Genomic DNA, 25520 nt, shown 5'->3' with positions numbered 1-25520 from the left:
AAGGAAGGAAGGAAGGAAGGAAGGAAGGAAGGAAGGAAGGAAGGAAGGAAGGAAGGAAGGAAGGAAGGAAGGAAGGAAGGAAGGAAGGAAGGAAGGAAGGAAGGAAGGAAGGAAGGAAGGAAGGAAGGAAGGAAGGAAGGAAGGAAGGAAGGAAGGAAGGAAGGAAGGAAGGAAGGAAGGAAGGAAGGAAGGAAGGAAGGAAGGAAGGAAGGAAGGAAGTGTCGGAAGGAAGGAAGGAAGGAAGTGTCGGAAGGAAGGAAGGAAGGAAGGAAGGAAGGAAGGAAGGAAGGAAGGAAGGAAGGAAGGAAGGAAGGAAGGAAGGAAGGAAGGAAGGAAGGAAGGAAGGAAGGAAGGAAGGAAGGAAGGAAGGAAGGAAGGAAGGAAGGAAGGAAGGAAGGAAGGAAGGAAGGAAAAGGAAGGGGAAAAGGAATAAAGGAAAAAAGGAAAAAAGGAAAAGCATAGAGGTAGAGGGATGGAGTCTTGAATACAATGCCTCTGCTGCTGCCAGACAAGGCAGCATAGCACTGTTTGTTGTGTGTGGGTCCCTGCTTCACAAGTCTTCTGAAAAGCAATGCTTAATAGATGGAAAACTAGCTCTTAAAAGCATCTTGTATGCCACTAGCAGCTTTCAGAAGAGCATGCAGTGAAAATATTACTAAATGTATAACTGATGAATTCTAATAATTTTTGCTTCAATTCACTGACTGATGAAGTGGCTTACATTCAATATTTCCTTCCGCAGGGAGTGGTGGTTACCAAAGAACCTTATAAGTACTTGACAGGGTCATTTAAATATGATGCATTCTTTGATGCCTAACCATGGCTTTTGGCAAGGCTGGAAGCAGTCTACACCCCTCGGAACAATGGCGGCAGCGGTGCCCGCATGGTTTTCCACCATGACCATCCACCTGTGTGCTCTTACTCCTTGCCTTGCCCAGCCACAGCCACTTGGCTCCAAAATTCTATCGAGTTGTTGTTTCAAAAGGGCAAAGGAAAGAGTTCTCACACAAAATTAAATCAGTAATTGTTACACTTACAATCCTTTTATCAAGATTTTGTTACCACTTTTGCTGTGATTTCTTTTGCTTTCACACATTCACAAAGAATTTTTTTAAAATAATTTTTCCTTGTTTTGCAAGGTGCTTTGTGTTTTTCTTCATTGGTTGTGTCTATTCCTTTGAGCAGTGTTTTCTTTCTTTTTCTGTGCTCACAAATGTCTCCTTACTGATTGTACTAATTGTATAAGAATCCACTTGCTGTTTTCTTTACTGTAACACGGTTGCTTTGATGATGTCACATCCATCCATATGCTTCACTCCTAATTCAGTGCAGGCATCTTGGGGAATATCTGTGGGGGTGTGAAGACGGGGTTCTTTAAAAGGGTTGACTCATGGGAATGTGACATTTGTGTGCCACAGCTTTAGTAGCTAAATATACTCTGGAACTGTTGTTTCTGAGCTACATCACATTTCTTGCCAAGATGAAAATGTGTAGTCCAACCCATAGAGTGGGAATTGTGCATTGCCATCGCATTGGCATTTTCATTTTGGCCATTAAGGAATATGCGCTTTATATTGCAGGAAAACAAACAAACAAACAAAAAAAAAACCCCAAAAAAACCAACCAAAAAAACCCCCACAAAAACAAAAAACAAAACAAAAAAAAAAACCAAAAAACAAAAAAAACAAACAAACAAAAAACAAACAAACAAAAAAAAAAAAAAAAGCCCCTGTGACTGGACAAATTAAATAGCAACCCTCGTTTCTATTCTCCCCCCATCTCCCCAGAAAACTAAATTAAACAAAACTGAAAAAAACCACAAAAGAGCAGCACATGTTCTAGAGTATATTTATGTTTTGTTTTCTTTCTTGCTGTGTTTTAGTGTTAATTTGAATTGTGTTTCTCACCTTTGTTGAAACAGTTTCCCTAACCTTGCTGCCTAACCTTCCCCCTGCTGCCATTGTACCTGGTGTTCCTCCTCCGCAGTGGGAGTCATGCAGCTCCTCCTGGGGAGCGCTCCAAGGCTTTACCCTCCACACCCACTAGTGCTGCGTGCCCCTGTAGTGGCCCTACTAACGAGGGGGGATAGAGATGTACAGCTCTTCCACAGGGCCTCCGTGAAGAAGGCAAACTGATTTTCTTCAAGAGTAGCTGGTCCTGTCCCTCACTGCCCTGCTGCCCTTCTCTGCTGCCTCCTGTCCTTCCTGCCTCCATTCGGAAATGCTGAACTCATGCTTTTCTAGTACTGGCTTCCTTAGTGCACATGTAGCCAACAGCTCTGTTTTCTCACACATTCCCTATCTGCCTGAAATCTGTGCCTGTTAATCACTGTTTTGATAAATTGGTTGAAAATTCGGGTTATGATTTTGTGGCTCTGCTACAAAAAGCTTCTTCTTCACAGCAGTCAGGTGGAAGTGACTGAGCCGGACACTGAACAACAAAAGTGTAGTGGTTAGCAGTCTTTAATGTTTCTATTCTTACTTGGCTCAGCACTCCTTAGCTGAAGATTGTAAGTGGTATCACCTTTCCTTAGCAAGCCCTTTGTTGATATCCCTGTAACTAAGGTAAAAAGCTGATTAGATGTGAGATGTGATTAACACAGTTTACAGAGTTAAGAGTTGCTGGTTTATTTGGATATCAAGAGGGCTCCTTTAGATACAGAATCTGGTAGCACCTATTATTTTACAGATTGTATAATCTATATTATTATTATCAATAACTGCAGCTTTTCCTCTGGTACATCATTAATAGTCAACTCCTTTATTTGGAGAGGGCTGTGCCCTTGGGGAGCCCAAGAGCCACTCCTTTAAAAACCTGCCTCCAGAAGATATTTCATATTGTACACAAGTGGCAGTGTTACTAAATTTTACTGTGATTATCACTACTTGAAAGACTTGCCAAGTGCTGACAATGCTTGTCTCTGGAGAGTCTGCAAATGTTCAGGCAGATTCTGCTGCAGTGAGACAAAATTATAAGAAACTTCAGGTACAGTTATGATAAAGAATGTAAAGTGCTGATATAACAAGATACTTTACAAGTAGACATGAAATGAGTGGGGAAAAACATCTGCGGCAAAACAAAGCTTCAGACTTTTTTTTTGCATAAATTAAACAATTAATATTCATCACAGGAGAGCTGAGTTTTGCACCAAGAATTACATTTGCAGAGTGTGTTTTTACACAAAAATATTGTTATACACTAATATGTACAAGGATCTAAAAGATTCAAAGCAGTTTCTATATCAGAGAAAACAGAGGAATATTATTATGTTGTTGGCATTATGTAATAAATCAGATGAGGAAATGAGGACTTGAAGTGGCACAAAAATTGTCAAAACTTAGGTTTTGAATCAGTGTTTGCAGGTCTGAGGGGAAGGGCTTGGAGTTTCAATGTGTGGAGGTGGAGCAAATACTCAGTATTTCATCAGTGCCATCATCCTGACCCTGTCAGAAGGAACTGACTGATCCTAAAACGAGTGTGAGTCCAGTGGGAGGAGTTGCACCATAGGCAGTTCTGCCTGGATGGGACTGGGAAGAGATGTATTCACCCAAACCATGTGCATCTGGGGGAAACAATGCAAACACTGCTATTCTTTCCTATGTCTCAAACCATTGTGTGCATGAATATGAAACAGTTACGAGCACTTTGCAGATCAGTACATTCCAAGTGCTGAGGAAACAATGAAAATTGAATCAGACCAGATCCTTTCTTTACTATCACATTATCCTTCCTTATACTTTTACATTTTCTGCCCAGAGTCTAGTAAGTTGTGAGAAAGGGAGTAGAGAATTTGCTCTGATTCTGTCTGTGATTCTGTAGCATGTGGCTGAGATTTGGGGTGAGAAGTATGGCTACTCAGAGCTGTAGTGGTTCACAAAGTGATTTTACCTAGACAGTGAGACATAGGATTTAGTTCATTTAAACTTTTATATATAGCTACATCTAGATTAAAATGTACTGACTTCACATTAGGATGAAAACAGAGGTTGGTTGAATGTACTAAACAAAGAACTGTAGATTGTGTTCTGAAATATTCTTAAGTAAATTAGCATCAGCTTACTGTAAACATCCCTGTTTCCAGAGGGAGGCCTTATTTGTATATTGGTTGCTTGGTTGAAATTTTTTAAAAAAATATTTTTTTTAGAACGAACAACCAACCCTATATTTGCCTAAAATGCCTCTAATGAGCAACTTGTCCAGGAACTGGATATCCCATAAACTAATCCCAGCATACCTGCTGTGGAGCACTGTTCCAGCACCATATCAGATAAACACCTGAAAGCCATTGTTAGCATTTGCATAGGACCAAATTTCCCAGTACAGTTTTTAGTGGCCAGATACCTGAGTCACTAGGCAAGGCAAATAACTCGCAAACATGCCAGAAGATTTATGATCTCACCACACTGGAATGGCTGGTGTCCTGTGACATGCACCAGGAGGGCTCTGCAGTCAGGATTAAGGGAACACAACAGACTTGTCCAGAGAAATGACACTGATCCTTCTTCTGTTCTGTCTTGCATGTATGAGCTGTCTGCTCCCACGGCTAGAGACAGCTAATCATCTCAGATTACATCCTCAAGTTCAATCAGTGACAGTAGTAAAGTAGATGCTAATTAATAAAATGGAAATTGTATATAAAATTCATGAAAAAAGAATGCTGGAAGGATTTTTCTGAGAGACTTTCTTCAGACTTTTTTTAATGATATTTTAGTAAGTTTCTCTGAGAACAAGAGTGAGGAGACAGAGCAGAGACATAGCATTCAGAAAAGATGTCAGGGGCTAAATCCCTGAGCAGCGCCACATCTTTAAGCCAATTTTAGTCAAACACAGGGTTATAATAGAGTATTGGGCAGTGATTTACTGTGCCTTCTGTGTGACTAAGCCTGCATTTCAGACTTTATGTAAAGAAAGCGCCAGCTCATTTAGTCACAGATTTTCTATAGTGGCCATCTGAAAGTGTAAGAAAAGGAACAGATTTAACTGCAAAAGACAGGCAAGGATGAGGAAATCAAGATAATGGTGGGGTGTATTCCAGCACACACCAACTGCCTATGCCACACTTAAAGAAATGCCTATACTTTAGCACTTAACATTTTCAGAATTCAAAACATTTCTGCATTTCACTAACAGTACAAATTTGAGATTTAACTAGCAGAAGTGGAAGCATTGAGTGGCAAGATTAGAACCAAGAGCCATTTGCTGTTTATTAGAGAAAAAAAAAATACATCATTGGTAACAAGAGAGGTTGTATTGATCTGGTTATGAAAACAGAGCTTCTGTGCTCCTACATTAGATCCTACAAATAAAAGAATGATAAAGTTTAAAACAGGTGTTATCAAATGTGGCTTCTGGAAACAGCAGGTATACTTGACCCGTAATTGTCCACCTGCATAGATTTCAAGTCAGGCTATCCATTTCCAGGCTGCAATGAGCTGTAGAGGTTTCTCTTACTAAAAGAGGGAAAAAACTGTCATTGCCCCAGGACCCTGATGTGCTTTTTCAATAACAGAGGCCACATCTAATTTGTCAAGGCAGCTGCTCAGAGTTCAGGGCACCAGAGCTATTGTGTGGTGGAGCAGATCCCCAGCTGCATTCATCCGCTGTCACCCGGTGAGGATGGCTCAGTGGAGGAGCACAGACTGCCTCGTGCTCTTGTTTGACCTTTGTAGCACTGACATATTTATCAAGAGCTGGGAATTCGCTCTAGGGTGTGCTTGCTCCACAGAGACACTATTCTATCTAGAAATAGCAAGGCATAGCTGGTGGACAGGTTACCCACGTTTTTTTTCTTGTGATGTTTATGTTGATTATAAGGAGATGTCGTGCTAAATAAAGATGCTGAATTGAGGAGAGTCTGGCACTTTAAATGAGAGATTTCTGACACTGGTTTAACATTCAAAGGGATTTAATAGCAGAAAATCTAATAGCTGAAAGATATTTAAAGCACCTTTTAGTTTTCTTAATGCCAGTGTACGATTAAAATGTCAATATGCTGTTGAGATATTTGAATAATTCATTTTTCTCATATAGGATGGGCCAAGTTTCAATTACCGTATTAATTAATAGTTCAGATGTGATGTGGTAATTTTGCAATGACCTAAACATTGACAGTTCTGGTTCAGAGCACTGTTAATATGGTCTGTAAACTGTCAACTCTCTAATTACCTGCCCTGTATAAAACACCACCTACATTTTTCTCATATTCATTAACTTTTAGTTAATAGTTATCAATATCTCGTTAATTATATAGGAAGGATCCCAAATAACTTTTACATTTTTCTTAGTTTTCTTTGACTGTAAAATTAGGCACATTTAATTCCTTGTGTCAGCATGGGCTGGTGCTTACTGATCAACAGCATGTAGTTAATTAAAAAATTAAAAACCTGGAGAGGGCATAATTGAGGTTTTGCAATCTCAGTTTTATTGAACATTAAATACAGATAACAAATTTCATTGTGTTTGGGAAGCAGTTGTTCCTCTGAATGTCTTTAATTTAGTCAGGTGTTTAGGGAGGCATCCCTTTGAATTCTTTGATAGCCATTTAGTGAGGCAGTGTACTCTCTGCTGTCTGGTTATCATTGCAATTTTTGCTGGACTTTAATCATGTGCTCTAAGATTGTGCCAGTGGCTGAGAGAGAGGATAGGGAAAAGATATGTCCTTATTCTCCTGTTACAAAAATGTGTCTTAAGGGCTCTTTATTGAGAAGTTTTGAAGCAGATAGTGTATCAAAAATGCACATCCTAACACCCCTGTGAGGGAAAAGAAAAGGAGGTTTGCTGGCAAAGGTGTAAGTTTTTTTTTTTAAATCTCAGTCCTTCATGTCCTCAGAAGGGACTTGTCACATTTAGGCAACTAAATGCACAAACAACTCTGTGTACACTGAGCATTGGTGTTTTTAAACCACCAGCTGATAGTCTGATAACTCTCCCTGCCCCAGCGGAGCAGGATAAGTCAGGGTCCCTGCTCAAGTGGATTTTAACAGTTCCATTGGCATTAGAAGGGCTTAGAGCAGTTTATAGAGTAGTTGCTCAGGAAGCATTAAGAAGAACTTCTGGCACAGGTATATAATATCACAAACATTTGGAAATGGCTAACAGCATATTCATCACCAATTTTGTGTTGGCCAGGATATTAAACTGTTGTTCTACTAGCAACCAAAGATTGCTATCAACAAAGATTGCTTATCTCTGTGAAATAAAATCTCAGCTGAGGGGGCAGCCTGATAGCATTGTCACAACTGGGCATCAACTAGACAGTTCTTTCATATGCCCATCAAGGATTTTTTTAATTGGAAAATAACACCAGCTGCATGCTGTCAATAATATGCCATCTTGTTCATGTTCCATCCCATCTTACCCACAATTGTGATAGAAAATAAAAGAGCAGCTGTTATATAAAAAGAAAAGGCAGTTGGGGGAAAGCAGGCACATTTTTGAAGCCCTACAAAGCTACTGCTATCCGCTATCATGTCCTTGTAGAGAGAAACAGAGGGGTATTTTTGGAAAGCCTGAAAGATCTGCAGTTGCTGAACACAAACAGTACTACACATACAGAGAATTTAAGCATGTGCAGAAACACCTGACCAAAGCCTTCACTAAAATAATTCCAAAAGTCTTTTGAGAAGCACATATGTTTTTGATGTTTTCTTATTTTTTAAATCAGTAAATTCTTATTCTTAAATAAATACCAAGTGTCTGTTTGCAAGCAAGCAGGTTGAGTGCAACAGAAGCCATGGTGCTGGGTGGACACTGAGTACCACTGGTTTTTGAGGATCCTCACAGAAGTGGTATTACCAAGTGGTGCAGGAAAGGCCATCAATGTGACTTTGAGGCCATGGCCAGCACTGGAGAAATTTATTTCTGCTACCACCTCATGGCTCCCATCAAGGAGCTCAGCAATTCTCCACGTGCATTCATTGCTGAATGAGTCCCAGTCAGAGCCTCTCAAAGGAGGGCACAGTGCAGGAGTTCCCTCTGTCCTTTCTTCTGCCTGCTGTACACACTGAACCTCCTGCACTCACGACAGCCTCTGCAGAGGTTTGTGCAATCATGGCTCATAACAAAGAACATAAAGAGCACTGCTCTTTTCTCGCAGACACCATGCAGCTTTATCTCTACAAAACAGGAGTCTCTATTCAGTGTCTTAAAGAATTCTTACAGTTTTGCTGGACTTTACATGTTTTGTGTTTAAATCTGACCAGCAACAGCCAATGTCCTGAGGCAGTCATCCAGTAAGATCAATTAATTTTGTGTACACAGGGGTTTTTTTATATCTCAGTGTGCAGTTCACACTCATTGAACTAATATCAAATCAGTAGCTACTTTCATATACCCAGCATCAAGACCTGGAAAAACAATACAGTTTATCTCTACTTGCAAGACAACTTGATACCATCAGCAGTGCTTCTCTGAAAGGTTTGATCTCACCTACACCATGTTATATGTCCCCAAGTGAAAAGATATCATGATAAAAATTCATAGGGTTCCCATGCTAGGAAAATAGATTAGGCTTTAACCTCTTACATGGGAGTTTGTATATCTGTAGATCAGTATATGTCTTGAGAGCTAATCTACAAATGTGAAAAACCCAGTCATGTTCCTTGTTGCAGGAGCTACCTTCATGTTGACTAACTAGCTGCATAAGCTCCCTGCTTTCCTGCAGCACTGGAAAGTACTGGGTTAAAGAGCATGAGCGGGAACTGGACAAATGACTGCAGTAAATCCAGAAAAGTAAAATTTGACCCAGTAGCAGAACTGATTGCAAGCCTGGGGGAGTTGTTATTTGCAGCAGTAACGCTGCTGTTTGTGAGATGTTTGGTAAAGCAGACAGGTATGTCTGCCTAGCCTGCTGCTGGACAATTGAGAGGGTGTCTGCATGGGATTTGGTTGTATGTTGGAGAGGACACTGGTTTGCCCACACTGCTCTGGGTGTTACTGGTTACTGCTGGACTCAGGGCAGCTTTACTGGAGCTGGGGCAGGAACCTCCTTGCTAATGTTGTCCTCTGAGACGAAGCTACAGGTTCACCTCATCCAGGGAAGAGACTGGCCATAGTAATTACTAAGCATGTTACAAAATGTACACAGGAAACAAACATTCAACGAAGTTATGGCAATAAACTATAAATGTGCACACATTATACCAGCGTCTGCACGGTAGGGAGGTACTAAAAAAAAAGAATTAGGTGTAAAAAAAGCAAAGAACTATATATAAGACAGAAAAATGGATGAAAGAAGGTACCACTGGAGATAGAAAATTGAGACCATAGCAATGTCTGAGCACCAAGTCCATAAGGGAAATGCTGTCTTTTACCTCAGGACCTGGCTGGAGTAACTACGTTTGCTTTACTGGACATACTATGGATGTGAATTAATGTAACAGAGGAAAGAAAGGTTCTTTTAGTTGTACTTGAAGAGTTGTGAGATATTGAAGAACTAGCAGTAAAATTAGTCGTGCTGACTGTTACAACCTGTGTTTCAAACTCATCACAATCCCACTTAAAGTATTCAAAGGCAGGTGAGGCAATGGTACTGCAATACAAAGGGAAATGGTAACCTAATATCAGACATACATAATCTGTTTTTTTAGCAGCTCTGCAAATCTTTCTGGAAGAAGCAGTCTTCCTCAGTATCCCTGGTAGGGGCATGTTCTAATTCTTAAGTCCAGGCCTTTTGACTACACCTGCTGCACTCGTGAGTGTAGCAGAAATGAAGAGCTAATCTACAGTGTTTGTTTCCCGTCATGCAATATACAGTGATGGCATTTTAATCACAGAAGAGGTTTCATCGTTCCTCTGTGTAAAGGCAGAGCTAACAAGGGGTCCAGCCGTGTTCCAAGCATTCACCAGCCCAGCCCAGCTGTGGGGAAAAGGACTGTTTCTAAGAAATACAGTCTGTGTGCATGAATAAACACTGTTGGCTTGGTCACATAGTTGTTCAACAATTTAGTTATAATTTCCAAGAGCCTTGGAGAGCAGGAGATATGGGGTACTGTCTTACTATTTGTCTTTGAATGTTTAATAGATGACTCCTTTGTTAGTTCAGCTGTGATGCATTTGGTTGCCCTATTAGCTCAAAATTAGCATTTGCATTTTTGTGTCTTTAAGCAAGATCAGAGTTGATGAGGAAACAATTTTTACTTTTAGATTATGTGCAGTGTTCAAAATTTAACCCAAATTCTACCATAAGGCTGCTTTGAGCTTCAGCCTGCTAAGCAGAGCTGCTTATGTTGACATTCTGCAAACTTCTCTTTTCCCTGTTGTACAGAAAGGCCATAGTTCAAAACAGGCTGTATAAAAGGAGAGGAAAAGCCACAGAATTTCTCAGTGACAGCTTCTTTTTCCTTGACACTATTCATAAAACTTCTTCCAGAAAGGCACTGCGCTGCTCAGAATACATAATGCCCGCATCAGGAAAAAAAAAAAAACTGAAAAAAAAAAAGAAACACCCAACACTTGTTCTGTGCCATCAGAGGAGCTCCTTGCAGTGAAATGGGAACTGTGAAGATGAGAGATTCACTTTGCAAGCTACAACAACTTCTCTGGAGCCCAGAAATTATGCATATTCAGCCAAACATATGTAAATCTATTTTAACCCAGCTGTGAAAGATCCCCTGAAGTAAGCTAATAAAGAGCAGCTGTATATGTTTAAGCTTATCCCAGGCATACTAGAAAGGTCCCAGAATGTGCATTGAGCTTCTTGTATGTCATTAGAGGAAATGCTGCAGACTTTAAAGGAAATTTGTGTTTTAAGATGCAAAGCAGCATAAAGTTTGTGTCTGCCGAGACAAGCTACAAAAGAATAAATTTTCCTTGACATTTGGATTTTATAATCTTGTTTTTAACTACTGTGAATGCCTCTGTTTTATGGTTTTGGGGTTTTTTTAAAGCAACCTGATATGTCTGCTTATTCTCCATCATACAGAGGCATCTAAAATTATCATTACTCACCAGGAAAGGGTGAGAGGTGAAGGAAAGTACTGAAATCAGGAAAGTTCAAAATTATCTCCACCTGCCAGTGGGAGAAAGGTTGTCAAATGCTTTCTAGTGCTGGCCCTGAGCTTAGCCACTGGGACAAACAAAATGGGGCTGGCTTCAGGACTGTAAGAGCTTTCATTATATCATACATGCAGGAGTTTGTGTCAGGCAAGCTTTCTCCCATAACTGCAAACTTAACAAACTGGGTCATTTACAGAAGTACTGCTCAGAAGTAACACAATTAAAAAGCTTTAAGACCTTCCTATTCCAGTCTTTTTCAGTCTTGTCTCTCCTTCACTCTGCTGAGGGTGGAAATTGCCCGAGCATGAATTTTCTGGTTCAGGTTTTGTGATTTCCATCTATAATAATCCCCTGTTTCAAAATTCACAAGTGTCAATTCACAAGGCCATGGTGTGAATTTTGTATGGCCACTGTAGCATGCAGAAAAATTGGATTGTGGGCTCATAATCAAACTAAAACCAGATAATTTAAATCCATTCTTAAAATGTTGCTTCAAGAGTCACAAGCTATATCATATAGATGTGTTGATCTCCCTTCCTTTTGTAAATTACGACCATCTTTTTTCTATAGAGAGTCATGTTGGCAATGATTCATGGAGAGTGGAGAGAAATGATAAAATGATGAACCAGCTGAAAGAAGAAATTAAACCACTGTTAAAGATCAGTTGATAAACTTGTCCTGGAGGGATTGTTTCTGAAATAGATCTGATAGGGGAACAGAAAACCCTAACAGAGGCCACTAGAGCTGATCAGATTGCTTAGGTAGTTTTCAAAGCTTTGTTGCAGATTACTTCAGTCACATTATTTATTGATTTTTTTTCATAGTTCTGAAGTATGATTTCTTCTCATATCTCCAATATCTCCCAGGCTTTTTGTAACTGCAGGTTTTTTCTTTACAAATTCATTCTCTTTCCAACTTCATGCTCCCACTTTTTCCTTGCTGGATACCTCAGACTACTAGCTCAGGCAGCTGGCTTTGAGAGCCCTAGGGTGGAGTATGAAAGATGGATTGCTTTTCTCAACACAGTCATGCAAAACTTTAGAGTTTTAGACCTTTACAAGTCAACTATACAGCTTTACTGAGAGGGAAGGCAGGGGAAAGCATTTTCCAGCAGCTTTAAGTACGAATGTTTGGGCTGGGCTTTTTCCTAGCTGGTGACACCAGGAGTTCAGAAAAATGGGTACTGGTTAGTGTTGCACTGAGCCAGCACAATGAGTCCTGGCAGCCAGAAAAAAGATGAAGATAAGGTGTTCTCACTGTTTTCAACACAGCAATTCCATTAAAGTGGCAAACACCAAGTCATTGGGATAATAGAGTGGTTGGTTTATATAAAATCTTCAAATTATTCCTTCAGGAAAACATAAGATCTCAGAAGTGCATGGTAGACTTTGATCATTCCTCTGTTTTTCTGACACTGAAAGCCCAGAGTTCAGTCTAAATTTGTCTGGAGATTTTTGTTGTTTGGTTGTTTTCTGGAGGTTGTTGGTTTTTTAAAATTATGATTGCTAGTTAAAAAAGAGGAAGAAAGCTTGTTAATACCTGCAGGGATTTTCCAGTCTGAAATAGTCTTTTAGCAGCATGAGACTACCTGTAAATACATTCCTAACACCTGGAGACACATGTTGAAAACCTTTTCAGTGGTATTTTAAAAAGATATTCTGAAGCCCATAAAAACCTCCATTCATAATGAGGTTTTTCACCAATGTTTCTTGCAAGCGTAAGGTGAGGGAAATGTACATCCTACAGAGAAGCTTGCACTGAAGAATGAAATTAACTGCTGAGTTTTCCCCTTAGATAAGAATGGTAAAGAAATCATTGTGCTTTTCTGGAACAATGGCTGTTTCAGTGAAAAGTCTCAAGTGATTTTGTAGCTATTGGAGATGGACGTGGGCATTTAGCTAGAGAGGTGACACTTAACACCACGATGACACTCATGCCTTAACTGCTCTTAGTGTGTGGTCTGGAGATAAATATTACCTTATTTCCTGATAGTCATTCCCTCATTTCCTTTCCAAAATATCATTCTTCATTTCCCACTTTGGTGTTTCAAGTTCCATGTGTGTCACCATTTTGGGTTATTACTTTACCTTTGGAAAGACAGACAATGACAGCTCCCTGTGGATCTGATCACAGAGCGATTGTGGTGCTTGTGGCATGCAGTCTTCCCATTTCCCAGGACACACCTGTGCCAGCCATAAGTCATTTCTTTGTCTCCACACTGCAGCAAACTGCAGTGCTCAGACTGAAAGGTGTTACTTTTCAGGACAGGCAGCTGTTATTCATACACAGGAGCTTGCAGTGGCAAGCCAGGTATCGCTGACTGTCCCCAGAGTTATCCTTACCAGCTTCAGCCTCCTTGTGGAAGAGGGCAGCATCCAAACTCTTGTATCACTAAAAGTCATCAAGCTTTATTCAAATTGGGGAATGATTTGCTGCTTGTTTTTATTATTAATGAGTTGTGAGGGCTATAAGCTGCAATTTCAGCTTGTACTCACTGCAAAGCATACACCAGAACTTAGACTGAAAGGAATGTGGCTGTGGGGCTTTTCTTGATGTCCTGCCATTCATGTCACACAGGGATCACAGGTGAGACAAGGAAATTTAGGCTTCATCATGAGATGTTTCTTTTTATGCTGTACATGCTAAAAGGATACAGAGCTTTTTCTGGGCCTCTGGAGTCCAGGTCTCCTTTCTGCAGATGCCTGTTTTAATTGCTGTTCTCCTGAGACAAACACCTTACTTCAGATCTCTTTCCAGGGAGACCTTTGATCAGCACTTTTCAACTGCAGCTTTTTAGCAGGTTTTAGCTTGCTTTCACTTACTTCTGAGAAGATAAGTCAAAGGCTTTAGAGAAGTCAAGGGCTGTCATACTTACTCCTTCCATACAAAAAGTGAGCTGTTTATCCTGCCAAGAGAGGAAGCTTGTCTTGTTTAACGTAATTTACTTTTGGAAAATTTGCTTTGCCTTTTTTTTTTCCCCTCTTTTTAATTACTTTATTCTTTGGGTGCTCATTAAATTGATTGCTTTATTACTTGTTCTAGAGCCACCTCCATTTGAAAGATTTTACTGGTAGGTCTGTGTTTTGTCCTCCATTTGGTTAATCTCAAAGGCACGTAATACACTTGTCCTCTTCCAGAGCTCTTTATGCTTGTACTTCCCCCAGTGTTGTCCAAGATAGCATACAATGTCTAAAAATTGCTCTGGCTAGCTCCTTGAGCCATGGGGGAAAAATTCCTTAAGACAATTTAATTTTAAAATGTCTGGTATCTAAGTAGGTTTACTTCTTTTTTCTATCATGGTCCACACTTACTCCCTAACTTTGTTACATTTCTGATTACAGATCAGAGTGAGGATTTGGTTTTTTTAAGTAGCAGGGGGAAAAGGAGTAACTAGTTCAGTCTCCATGTCATCCCTTCTCTGTCCTCCTTTGATGAAGTTTTTTGTGTTGATATTCATTATTCTTATTCAGTTATGCTCATGCAATATATTCCTTAGAATGAACTTAATCCCTTTGTGATTTTTTAATTTTAATTACATTGCTACCCTTGGAATTTCTTTTCTATTACAATTAGAAAGAGCAGAGCATCTCCGGAATAGTTTCATCAGTATTTTCATACACATCTTGCTTTTTAACTTGTTTTGTTTTAGCATAGGTACTGAATGATTTTGTTAATTGGTGAAAAGAGGGAGCCTCACTTTCCTGCTTATGATAGTCTAGCATACAGGAGATCTATATCTTTGTATAACCTCTGGTCTTTTCTGTATTATTCTTACCCAGAGACATATCACAAGTCTGCCTTTCCCATCTCCTGTAACTTTAATAATAGTATATATATTATTGACATAAAATGTAATATCTCCTTGCTCATTAGTAACAACTACCTTTAGCTAGATCAATGCTGTACTCATGGGATTTGTACATATCCTAGCTCATTTCAGAGTTGAATCACTTGAAGGTCTGGAAGCATTTTTCTAAGTGTCCTCTTAACCAACCAGCCAGCCCAAACTGTGTACCTTAGCTAGAGGCTCTGCTGGAAGAAGGAATCAATTATGCATAGCAGTACAACACAATACCAGATCAGGTCTTCTCTCTCATTAGATGAGTGAGAAGAGGTGATTTTGCCTGTTCCAGACTGTTACAGTGCAGGGTATACTGACCGAGAAAGTGAATGGCAATGTTAGGAGATGCAGACAAAAGGACATGGGATGAAATTACAGAAAGTTAATGGAGGAGGAAGGATCAGGTTGTCTATGAGAATCAAAATAGCCATGGAAAAGGGAGAATATCAGGTGACTAGACTGTCTCTTTTAGTAGCCAGAAATAATATTACATCACATGTAGGGGGACCCTGAACTTGTAAGCCCCACTGTGATTTGTAAAGGAGAGAGCTTAAAAAGAAGCGTCCAGGGAGGTCAGTAAATGTCAGAATGTTTGGGGCATTAGTGACACAACATGTAAGATTTCATCCCTGAAGATGCAAATATTTGATGTCATCTATTTCTTTGTAGCATTTTCAGGGTTACTTTTCTTTTTACCACCACTCAACTTCAGAGTACAATGTTGATACAGATAATTCTGTCAAAATGATCCCTTTCAAAATAATAGTTTGTTGTTATCCAAGATGATAGGTCTCAATGCACTAGAGAAAATAGTCTGGGGTGTGGATTCAGACCACATAAAATTAAATAAGTAGTGTCTTTTCACTTTTGCAAATGATATATTACAAACAGGAAAGTGCTAGACATAATATTTTAAATGTATTTAATATAGAATAATAATTTTATTATTAAATAAGATGTTTTAATATGGGGACACTTATATTTTACTGGCTCTATGCAGCCAGCCCATTCAGTTTTCCAGTACATGATGTCTTAAAAGTATGTCACATAATAAATAAATGTAAGAGGTGTTTCCTCAAGCCTGGGAGTCAGAATATTTTACTTGCCTTTCAAAAATGTAAACCCTACATTTTTCTGATTATTTTCTTCTTCATTTAAATTCCTTGAACAACAAGTGCAAATGAAGGATGCTGGACTTGCCATGTGGGCTGTGATGTTCTTTAAGAATTGCAGGCCTAGGTAAAAGCACACAGAATACAGTCTGTGAAGTGACATGAACAGTTTGCCTCACACTTGACATGGTGGGGATCACACACTTCCTTAGTCATCTCTCTGTGCAGGCAGTTACTGCTGATGTTAAGGTTTTACATGTTGATGGACAACAACTGCAATTATCAGCCTATAGGCTGATATATCATGTTAAATTCCAGACTGCCCCCACCCATCCTGTGGTCATGACAGTAGGATGCTGAGCATTTCTCCTACTTTTTTATTACTTATTTTTTAATCTATTCCAGGGACACTGATGAAGGGTCAAATCTTGCCCTTTTTTTTTTTTATTTATTTACATTGAAGTTAGTGGGATTGTTTGTATGACTAATGACACATGGAAGAATTCTCTGGTAAGAAATAAACTATATCATTAAACTGACTTTGTTTCCAGAGAAAATGTGTCTGCCTAGAGAAAAGGCACTAATGTTAAATATCCTTTAGTGTAGGAAACATAATAAACATCAGGAAGGTTTGAGTTCAAGAGGAAAGAGCTGGAATTAGGATATTTTAAGAGACTCATAAATTTCTGCATGTAAAACACCAGCAGTGTGCACAACATCATTTCAGCTACCCCTTTCATGAACACAAAGGGTCATGCAGTCTGGACTGTGCGGGAATTTTGTCATGTGACTACTAATGTTTTGATATCTCCTGGTAACCTAAAGCTGAAGATTTTACATTGCTTTTTCATGCAGTGATGCAGGTTTGTGCTTAAGGTTAGCACTCATAGAGTAGGACTTAGCCTCAAGGAGAAGACTGAGAGTGCAGAGCTTGAAGTTCCCCTCAGCCAGCAGAAATTTCAGGCTTGGACATGAGTTTTTGCATCCTGACACCAGATGCCTGAGAGAGGTGACAGCATTTTCCCCCTGAACTCCCAGTCATGAGGAAGTTTTAGGTAGCAATGAAGTCTCCTCTAAGCTGAACAAACCAATTATTTTAAGCCACACTTCATCACTGATGCCCTGTAGTCTTTCCATCATTTTTGTGTGTTGGAATGTTCATTCCAATATTTTTATATGGTCAGCCATTTTCCCACCATGGAAAAGGGTCCTTTTCCCATGCCCCTTTTTCCCACCATTATGGCTGAGTCATATTGAGCTTACCATCAACCAAAAACGCCATTTCCCTTCGCACAGCTGCACTCCAGCCTGTTGCTCCCAATCTATATATAAAAAAATATTAGAATTATAGTATCACAGAACAATTTATGTTGGAAAAGACCTCTGGGATCATCAAGTTCGACCTTTAACCCAGCACCACCGTGATCTCTTCTAAACCACGTCCCCAGGTAGCTCATTGACATGCTTTTTGAACACTTTCAGGGATGATGATCCTACCACTTCCATAGACAGCTTGTTTCAATGACTGACCATCCTTTCAGTGAAGAATATTAAGTTAGTAAGATATGACTTTCCTGTCATGAATCCATGCTTTTGGGCTTTGACTGTAGGTACTTACACCCTTAGGTAGGCACTGAGCAGAGATTTTGAGTTTTTTCCATGCAAAACACATTGGATAAGTTCTCAAAGGGCCATGCCTGAGAAGTTTGTGCACATAGACTTTTTAAGGTGAAGCTTTTCCTAACTTCATTCTTCCCATCCATTTAAGACTCTCTCTCTGATTCTCTGGTTAATCTCTGCAAACAGTTTTACAAGCGTAAATAAATTTGGCCACAAAATGCTGCAGAGTCTAGGATGCAAATATCAGCAGGTGAAGGATCACAGGAGACCAACACCTTTGCAGTGAAATATAGTTCCTGCTGACTGTGCTGTAAGCACTAGACTGTTCTTCTACATACAGCAATTTTGTACGTGCATTTAAATTACAGAATAAGGTTTTACTGCTTCTTGCTGACAAAGAAGCTGATCACAAAGAATAGAAGAGTCTGCCTCTGAAGAAGCTTCTGGGCTTTAAAAGAGAGTTGTCTTAGAAACACTAAATTTGAAGATTGTTTCTAATTATATATTGTTTTCTGAGTTTTACTTTCCTGCCCTTACAGTTTACTATTAGGACATTTATGTGAATGCCGGATCATATTTTCTTAAGTGATCATCTGCTCTTGCTGTTTATTCTCCTTGTGAAATCATAATCCTTTGTATTGTCACAGCACAATAATTTCTGCGGCACCCAGCTGCGATGTCACGTGCAGGTGCTTATGATTTCAAGAGCTGTTTTGCTTTTAAATATAAAGTTCATCTCTTGTATGCAAATATCTCTTGTCCACCTAAATGTTGCAATCAACTTGGGACAGAAAAATGGGAACAATACTGTATCTGGCCAGAATACTTATCAAAGGCTTCTGTGAAATAGTGGTAACTTTTTAATATTCTTTTAACATAGTTTGGTTCTGATTCTGGATTGTAATTACCTTCTGTGCCAAAAACATGAAAAAACTTTATTTTAGGAGTTGCTTAACAAGATGAAAGTTTTGTATCTTCATAAAGTCTCAGGAGAGCCTTGGAGTTGTATTTTCTGCCTTGCTATCTCTCCCAAAATAAGGACAACTATTACATTTCCTTTGAGCATGTGGAGCTTTTAATCCCTTGGCACTTGGGCCTTTTCTGGAAGAAGAGGTTGGAGAGATATTCCTTCAGTTCCTTGTCAAACTGTGGCTGCTCTTTGCAAACAGTGAGAAGAAAACCAGAAATTAAAAAAAAAAAAAAGTCAAACAAGAAACTACAATAAAAAAATTACAGGCTTTTTGCTTGTGTTTCATTAGTGCTGCTGGCTTGGTGCCCTTATCAGGAAAAAAGCTTACTTTGGAAATTTAGGGTATTCATTAATGCTGCACTAGGGACTTCAAGTGGAGGAGATGTCTCCTCAGACAGTGGGTGCTTGGATGGCCAAGTAGGATTTGACAGTGACCTCTGACCACAGGATGAGGCATCAGGTCAGGTCTTTTAGAACAGAAAGCATAGGCTTCAGCACAGAGGTCAACCTATTCATGTGTTCAGAAAAGAGAGAGCTTTTAAAATTAAAATAGCAAGGACAGTCACCCAACAGGCTCAGTAAATTTCAACATTGTGCTCTATCTTTCATAGTTACTCAAGCCTCTTTCTGAAACCCAGGCATGTGACACTGACTTATAAAACACATGACAAAGATAACAGAATAAAGAACAGAGAAAGAAGCCTTAAACAATATGGGATGCACTTCTTTGGTATTCACCAAGACTTTATCTCCTCTCCTCCATTAAAGGCTTTTGAATACCAATAACTTACCATAGTAAAAATAAGATGGTATTAGCCTAGGAGAGATCAGAAAGAGGAAGGTGAGGAATGAGTAGTATGTCAGAGGAGAGCTAAAAGATCTGCTGAAGTCAGTGTGAATTGGCCAGGACCAGGATTTCAAAACAATTATACTTGTGCTACAAGTAAATTACCTTTCTACTCCTGAACTTTGTAGTCTTCAGCTGCAGATCTGAAAGCTGTCCTGAAAGCTGAAGGCTGTACATGGATGATGTAGCTGGCAGGTAGAGTATGTCTCCAAATTTGAACAAGCTGATAAACAAAATCCCCCTGGCAAAACACAAAGCAACCTCGCAGGGGCACACCTTTGAATAAAGTAGTTAATGATAAGTAGCCTTCCCCCCATCCCCGCTCCTCCTTTGTCTTTAGTTTGTTTAACCTCTGTATGCTGTCTATTGCAGGAGTGATTCGGGAGAGTTACCTGAAAGGTCATGATCAGCTGGTGCCAGTCACCCTGTTGGCCATTGCTGTGATTCTTGCTTTTGTCATGGGGGCCGTGTTTTCGGGAATCGTAGTGTACTGCATCTGCGACCACCGCCGCAGAGACATGGCTGCCGTGCAGAGGAAGGAGAAGGAGCTCACCCACTCCCGCCGCGGCTCCATGAGCAGTGTTTCCAAGCTCAGTGGCCTCTTTGGGGATGCTCAGTCCAAGGAGCCAAAGCCTGAAGCTATCCTCACGCCTCTGATGCACAATGGCAAGCTGGCTACCCCAGGCAGCACTGCCAAGATGCTGATCAAAGCTGACCAGCACCATCTGGACCTGGCTGCCCTGCCAACCCCGGAGTCCACCCCAACCCTGCAGCAGAAGAGAAAGCCCAGCCGAGGCAGTCGGGAATGGGAGAGAAACCAGAACCTCATCAATGCCTGCACAAAAGATATCCCCTCGATGGCCTCACCAGTGATACCAACTGACCTGCCACTCAGGGCTTCTCCCAGCCACATCCCCAGTGTTGTGGTCCTGCCCATAGCCCAGCAAGGCTACCAGCATGAGTATGTTGACCAGCCAAAAATGAGCGATGGTGCTCAGATGTCTGTGGAGGACCAGAATGCCACCCTTGAGTACAAAACTATCAAGGACCACCTCAGTAGCAAAAGCCCCAGCCATGGAGTTAACCTAGTGGAAAATCTCGACAGCATGCCTCCAAAAGTCCCCCAGCGGGAGGCTTCCCTGGGGCCCCCGGGCACCTCGCTGTCGCAGAGCGGGCTGAGCAAGCGGCTGGAGATGCACTCCTCTGCTTACAACGTGGACTACAAGAGAAGCTACCCCACAAACTCACTCACGAGAAGTCATCAGGCATCAACCCTCAAAAGAAACAACACTAACTCCTCCAACTCGTCCCACCTGTCCCGCAATCAGAGCTTCGGCCGGGGTGACAACCCGCCGCCGGCCCCGCAGCGAGTGGACTCCATACAGGTCCACGCTGCGCAGGCACAGGCTGTGACTGTATCCCGGCAGCCGAGCCTCACTGCCTACAACTCCCTGACGAGGTCAGGCTTGAAACGCACGCCCTCGCTAAAGCCAGACGTACCTCCCAAACCTTCCTTTGCTCCGCTCTCCACGTCCATGAAGCCCAACGATGCGTGTACATAATCAGAGGGGGAGGGGGAGTGGGAGGAGGATGGCAATTAAGCAGAAGTTGCCCTTGAAAGCCAGTGTTCTGCAACTGTTATCACTCGCTCCTCTGAGATCACGGTTGTTGCAAGCTGAAGATGTGTTGGATTTCTGCTCTCTGGGAAAAGTGGAATATTTTTTTAAACCCGAGCCATATGACCCATGGTTGAAGGTTTGCAACTGCAGGATTCACCCCCACAGCCTGCCAGTTCTTTGCTCAAAAGACTAACCCTCCATCAAAAACATTGAGCCAAAAGCACACAGGTGAAAATGACTGTGACATTTCACCCCCTGCCCCTAACTGCACAGTGCATTCCTGAACTGGGAAACAGCGCTCTGAAAAGTAAAACAAATGTAAAAAACCATACAAATGTAAAAAAAAAGGAAAAAAAAAGAAAAAAAAAAGAAAAAACTTTTAAAAAAGGAAGAAAAAAATCAATTGATAAAGCTAACTCTGACTTAACAATGGCAGAGGTTTACCACTAGCAGGTACTGTGAAATGATGCCCTTCAGTGTTACAGTCATTTGGTCATAGCAGTTAAATGCCAGCTTGGGCAAACTATGTCATAGATTTCTGCTACCCTTCTCTTTTAACAAATAACATGTGACTGTTAACACAAGTAACTCCTCTTATTTATTGTTCAACTTTTGTTTTTCTTAAGGAACTGACCTACATTATCATCCTGTGAGCAGCTTTTCAGAGAAGTACCTTGAAAGTTATACCTATTTAACGTGAAACCCATTAACTGGAGTAACTAGAACTCTTTTATTTTTCCAAGAAATTCACTGAGTTAGATAAGTTGGAGCTGGATTTCTGAACTTCGTGCCTGGACTGCCTGGTTAGCTGAACTAAAAAGGGGATATCTATTTAAGTCTCTCAGCTAATTAGCTGGCTGGGCCTCTGACCTAAGACAGGAACAAATACCGCAAGTTCATAACTTCTAAAGCAGCTGCAAGAGAAACTTAAAAGCTGCACATCTGTGCACCATTGCTATCAACATGGCTTTGTCAGTAGCTAATACTTTCTGTGAAGGCACCAGCTTGTGATGTGCCATCTCATTTCACCTTGCATGTGAGACGGCAAACAAAATCCTCAAACAGTGTGAACTAGCTAATATGCCGGCTGTTACCATGCATAAATTATGGTCTTATCACACGGGTTTTTCGTGGGAATATATCTGTGAATAGCCTGTTTTCTTCCACATGTAAATTTGTGCCTTACACCCTCAGTTGTGTATATTTGTGAGCTGTAGTATGTAAAACCTTTTTCTTTTTCCCCTTTGAGTAATGCAAATATTTATTGATCCTTCCTCCTCCAAGCCCCTTCAAAAACTGGAGTAAAGGCATTGAAAGAAGAATGTGGTGGTTATTTTCATAACCCCACATCCCTAAAGAAATCAGGCTAGCACCATACCCTCCAAATTTGACTTTCTAGCTGTGCCAAGTCCTCTCTCAAAACCACCCACTGGTGGTGATGCTCACAAGGCACCATGCTGGGGGTTCTGCCTTCCCCCACCTCCCGCTCCCCCTTTACAGCATGTCAGCGTGGAGATGGTTCTCACTGGCAGCAGGAAAATGACTAACACCCTTGTCCACGGAGCTGGTACATCCCCTGGCTGGGGACAGCGCGGGTGAGAGGGGCCAAGCCCTGCAGAAAGCCCAGCCGCACATCCTGCAGCATGCAGGGCACATGGAGCTAGGACAGGCAGGCAGGCTCCTGCTGTAGCTACCTGCTGCTCCAGAAGGATGCTGCATATACTTCTTTGGGGAAAAACGGGGGTTTGTTTTTTTTTCCTTTGTTTCTTTTGTGTGACTGTGCATGTAGCTAGTGTGGGAGTGTGCGTGCGCACAGGTGTGTGCGTGTGTGTGCGCACGCAGGTGTGTAAGTTCCTTTCCAGTCTTTCAGTTTATGCAAAACGTAGCTGTGTTTTTAATCTGTTACAATAACTGTGTCAACATACTGTAGAAAAATGATGGGGATCGCTTCTAAGCTTTTTATATATATATATATATATATATCTCTACTGAACAGTATGTTTGAGTAAGGTGGTTGTTTCTGTTTCAATTTGTTTTTTAAAATTTTATACTTCCATTTGTTTTTCAGGGTTTTGGTTTTGTTTCAGAATGATTGAAAAGACAGATTTTAAGTCCACTAGCTTATAGATGGTATATACAAGATCGGGATGGTCTACACCAAAGTGTGTAACAAGGGTGCTTGCATGTTCTTTCATTTCATCATGGCTTCTTTTATGAAACAGTTTTGTTCACCCGTAGTGAACTATGCAGACTGGAGTAGATAGATCTGTATCCAAAGCAATGTTGTTGTTTTAATAAAAACAAACTGAAAACCCTTTGAAAACAGTAGGTAGCAAGGTAATTTTTTAAAAAAAATAGCCAACTCAACACCTTTTCACCAAGCTCCAACCCCTGAAGCAGGGTTCCCTTGATATTATCCCTCAAAACATCCTCCCAAAACACAGAGATGGATAATCATGGCAACAGCTTGTGCAGCGATCTGCCTTCACAAAGTACACACAGTTTACTGGGTTGACCTTGAAATGTTCATTTTGTATTCGGTGGGTCTTCTGTTTTCATCCTTTCCCAACCCCAGTTCTCTTCCACCCTCTGCTTTGAGGGATTCATGAACCTATGTGTGCCTTTGCTTTCCACCCTTGCTATACACTCGTAGATGCAACAAATTCAGATTCTCATTTGTTGTAAAGTTGTAAAGTATTGTGATGTCACCAGTTTCCCTTCATTTCCACATTCCCCTAACATGTGATTCACACTTAATGTCGGTTGTAAAAGAAAAAAAAAGGCAGGAAAGGAAAAGAAAAAGGAGGAGAGATAGGAAATAAAAGCTTTTGATTACATATGGTAATAAAACCAGACTGTTCTACCTTGTTTCTTGTTTCCTGGTTCTCTTGTTTCTAGAGAATTTATCCTTTTCCTTTAAAAAATACAAATAAATGCAATGCTGATAATTTAGATCAGGTTACAGTGAGGAAGAAATTTATTACTTTTTTGCCTCTTACAGGAGATGGGCTTTACTGTAAGGTGCTGGTAATTAATTAAAAGTTAAATCACACATTTGCTCTTCCTCTATTCATGTTTTGCATTTAGCTTTTATAAGCTTGTTCATCATCAAATATTTATGACAGACTTGATAGTTTAAAAGAGCAAGGCTGGGATTTAGGAACATGTGGTCCACCAAAAGAGATCATCATACAGATGTGACTTCATCTCCAGATTTTATGTATTAATAGCAGAGTACCCTGTACTATTTTCTTCCAACAGGCATAAATCTGTTGTGCTTCACAGGCGTAATTTAGAGGATGTTGTCTGAGACTTACTCTGCAAGAAAATAGTAGTGAACAGATAATAACAGGGAGTGTAAAAGTAATGACTCCCTAGTCCTGAGAGTCACTGGAACATACCTGGGTTCTTTGCCTTGATTTTGTGTAAATGGGATCACTTATGCAAAGCCATTAACTACGGTACAAATAAACATTGGTTATGTCCATTACTAGGCTTAATGGACTTGTTTTGTGAGAGGAGTAGGCATTGTGAAATGTGACCCCATAGATAAAAGGGATCTAATCCAGTAATTTATCCTTGCTCAGATCATATTGGGGCTTTTCTGCCCTGCCAGTACATTCTGTTCAGGACCTATTGCCTTTGTGATACATGCCACATACGTGACACGCAAATGCAGAGCATTGCACGCACCATTTTCCAATGCCTTGCCCACATACTAGCCTGGTTTTCTCTCAGCGTGGGCTCCCTTCAAGCTGGGCACACTGGCATGCAGATGTGTGGTGTGCACACAGGGAGAATGTCTGCCAGGCGTGGGACATGCCCCAAGGAATGCTGAGGGACTCTCCAGCCTGGGGACTGAGGGCAGTGCACAGTTAACACAGTGCTCCACACTCTGCTGCATTTGACCTGCATGCTGCCAGAGCTGCAGCAGATGGGAAAGCAAAAGCTCTCCAGGTGCTTAGGGATCTGTGTTTCTTTCAGTCCTACAGACAATCCTTTGTGAAATTCCTTTGTCTATTCTTCTGTTTGAAATGCTTTGTATAAGCAGCACCTACAGAAGCAATTCAAAGATTAATATATCTCTTTCTTTTAAATTAATATAAATGCTCCTCCATAAGCAGTGACAAGCCTGGAGAAAAAAGCCCAACAGTGCTGGATGTCTCATTTTGCACAGCTTCTCCATCTCTTGCCAGTGAAAGGAAAGTCCATTTAAAACATAGGCATGGAGGAGGGAGGGCAAGAAAGTGCCCTGATGAGCAAACTGTTTGGGGTCTGTAACTGCTCTGTTCATGCGTCCAAAACCTGCTGCCAAAGGGAAGGTTTGTACTTAGCCCCTTAAAGCACTCTTCTCTTGGAACACTCCCCCAGAGATGCACTTCTAGATGGCAAATACAGGTCCTCTGACAGAGACCAGCCTTACCTTCTCCTGGGCAGGAAGGATCGGAGAGGACCTGAAGGAAATACACTGGCCCAGTGGGGTCTTGGCCAGCCAAGCAGAGGGCAGGCACCCACA

At 40.8% G+C, this 25520-nt stretch overlaps 1 protein-coding gene across 5 annotated transcripts in view; it reads left to right on the top strand.

The window, feature by feature from the left end:
* The window catches only part of SEMA6A (semaphorin 6A), a 119191-nt gene extending 95319 nt beyond the window's left edge, over nt 1-23872 (top strand). For all 5 annotated transcript variants that reach the window (XM_058043362.1, XM_058043361.1, XM_058043360.1 and 2 more), the window contains one exon: nt 19758-23872. In XM_058043362.1, the coding sequence (XP_057899345.1) occupies nt 19758-20947 (1190 nt within the window). In that variant the 3' untranslated portion in view covers nt 20948-23872. The remainder of the gene's footprint in view (nt 1-19757) is intronic.
* Nucleotides 23873-25520: the final 1648 nt, after the last annotated feature.

Source organism: Melospiza georgiana, chromosome Z (genome assembly GCF_028018845.1).
Source record: "Melospiza georgiana isolate bMelGeo1 chromosome Z, bMelGeo1.pri, whole genome shotgun sequence".
Lineage (NCBI taxonomy): Eukaryota > Metazoa > Chordata > Aves > Passeriformes > Passerellidae > Melospiza > Melospiza georgiana.
The sequence above is the reverse complement of the archived record's forward strand: the minus strand, read 5'-3'. Positions and strand labels throughout refer to the sequence as shown.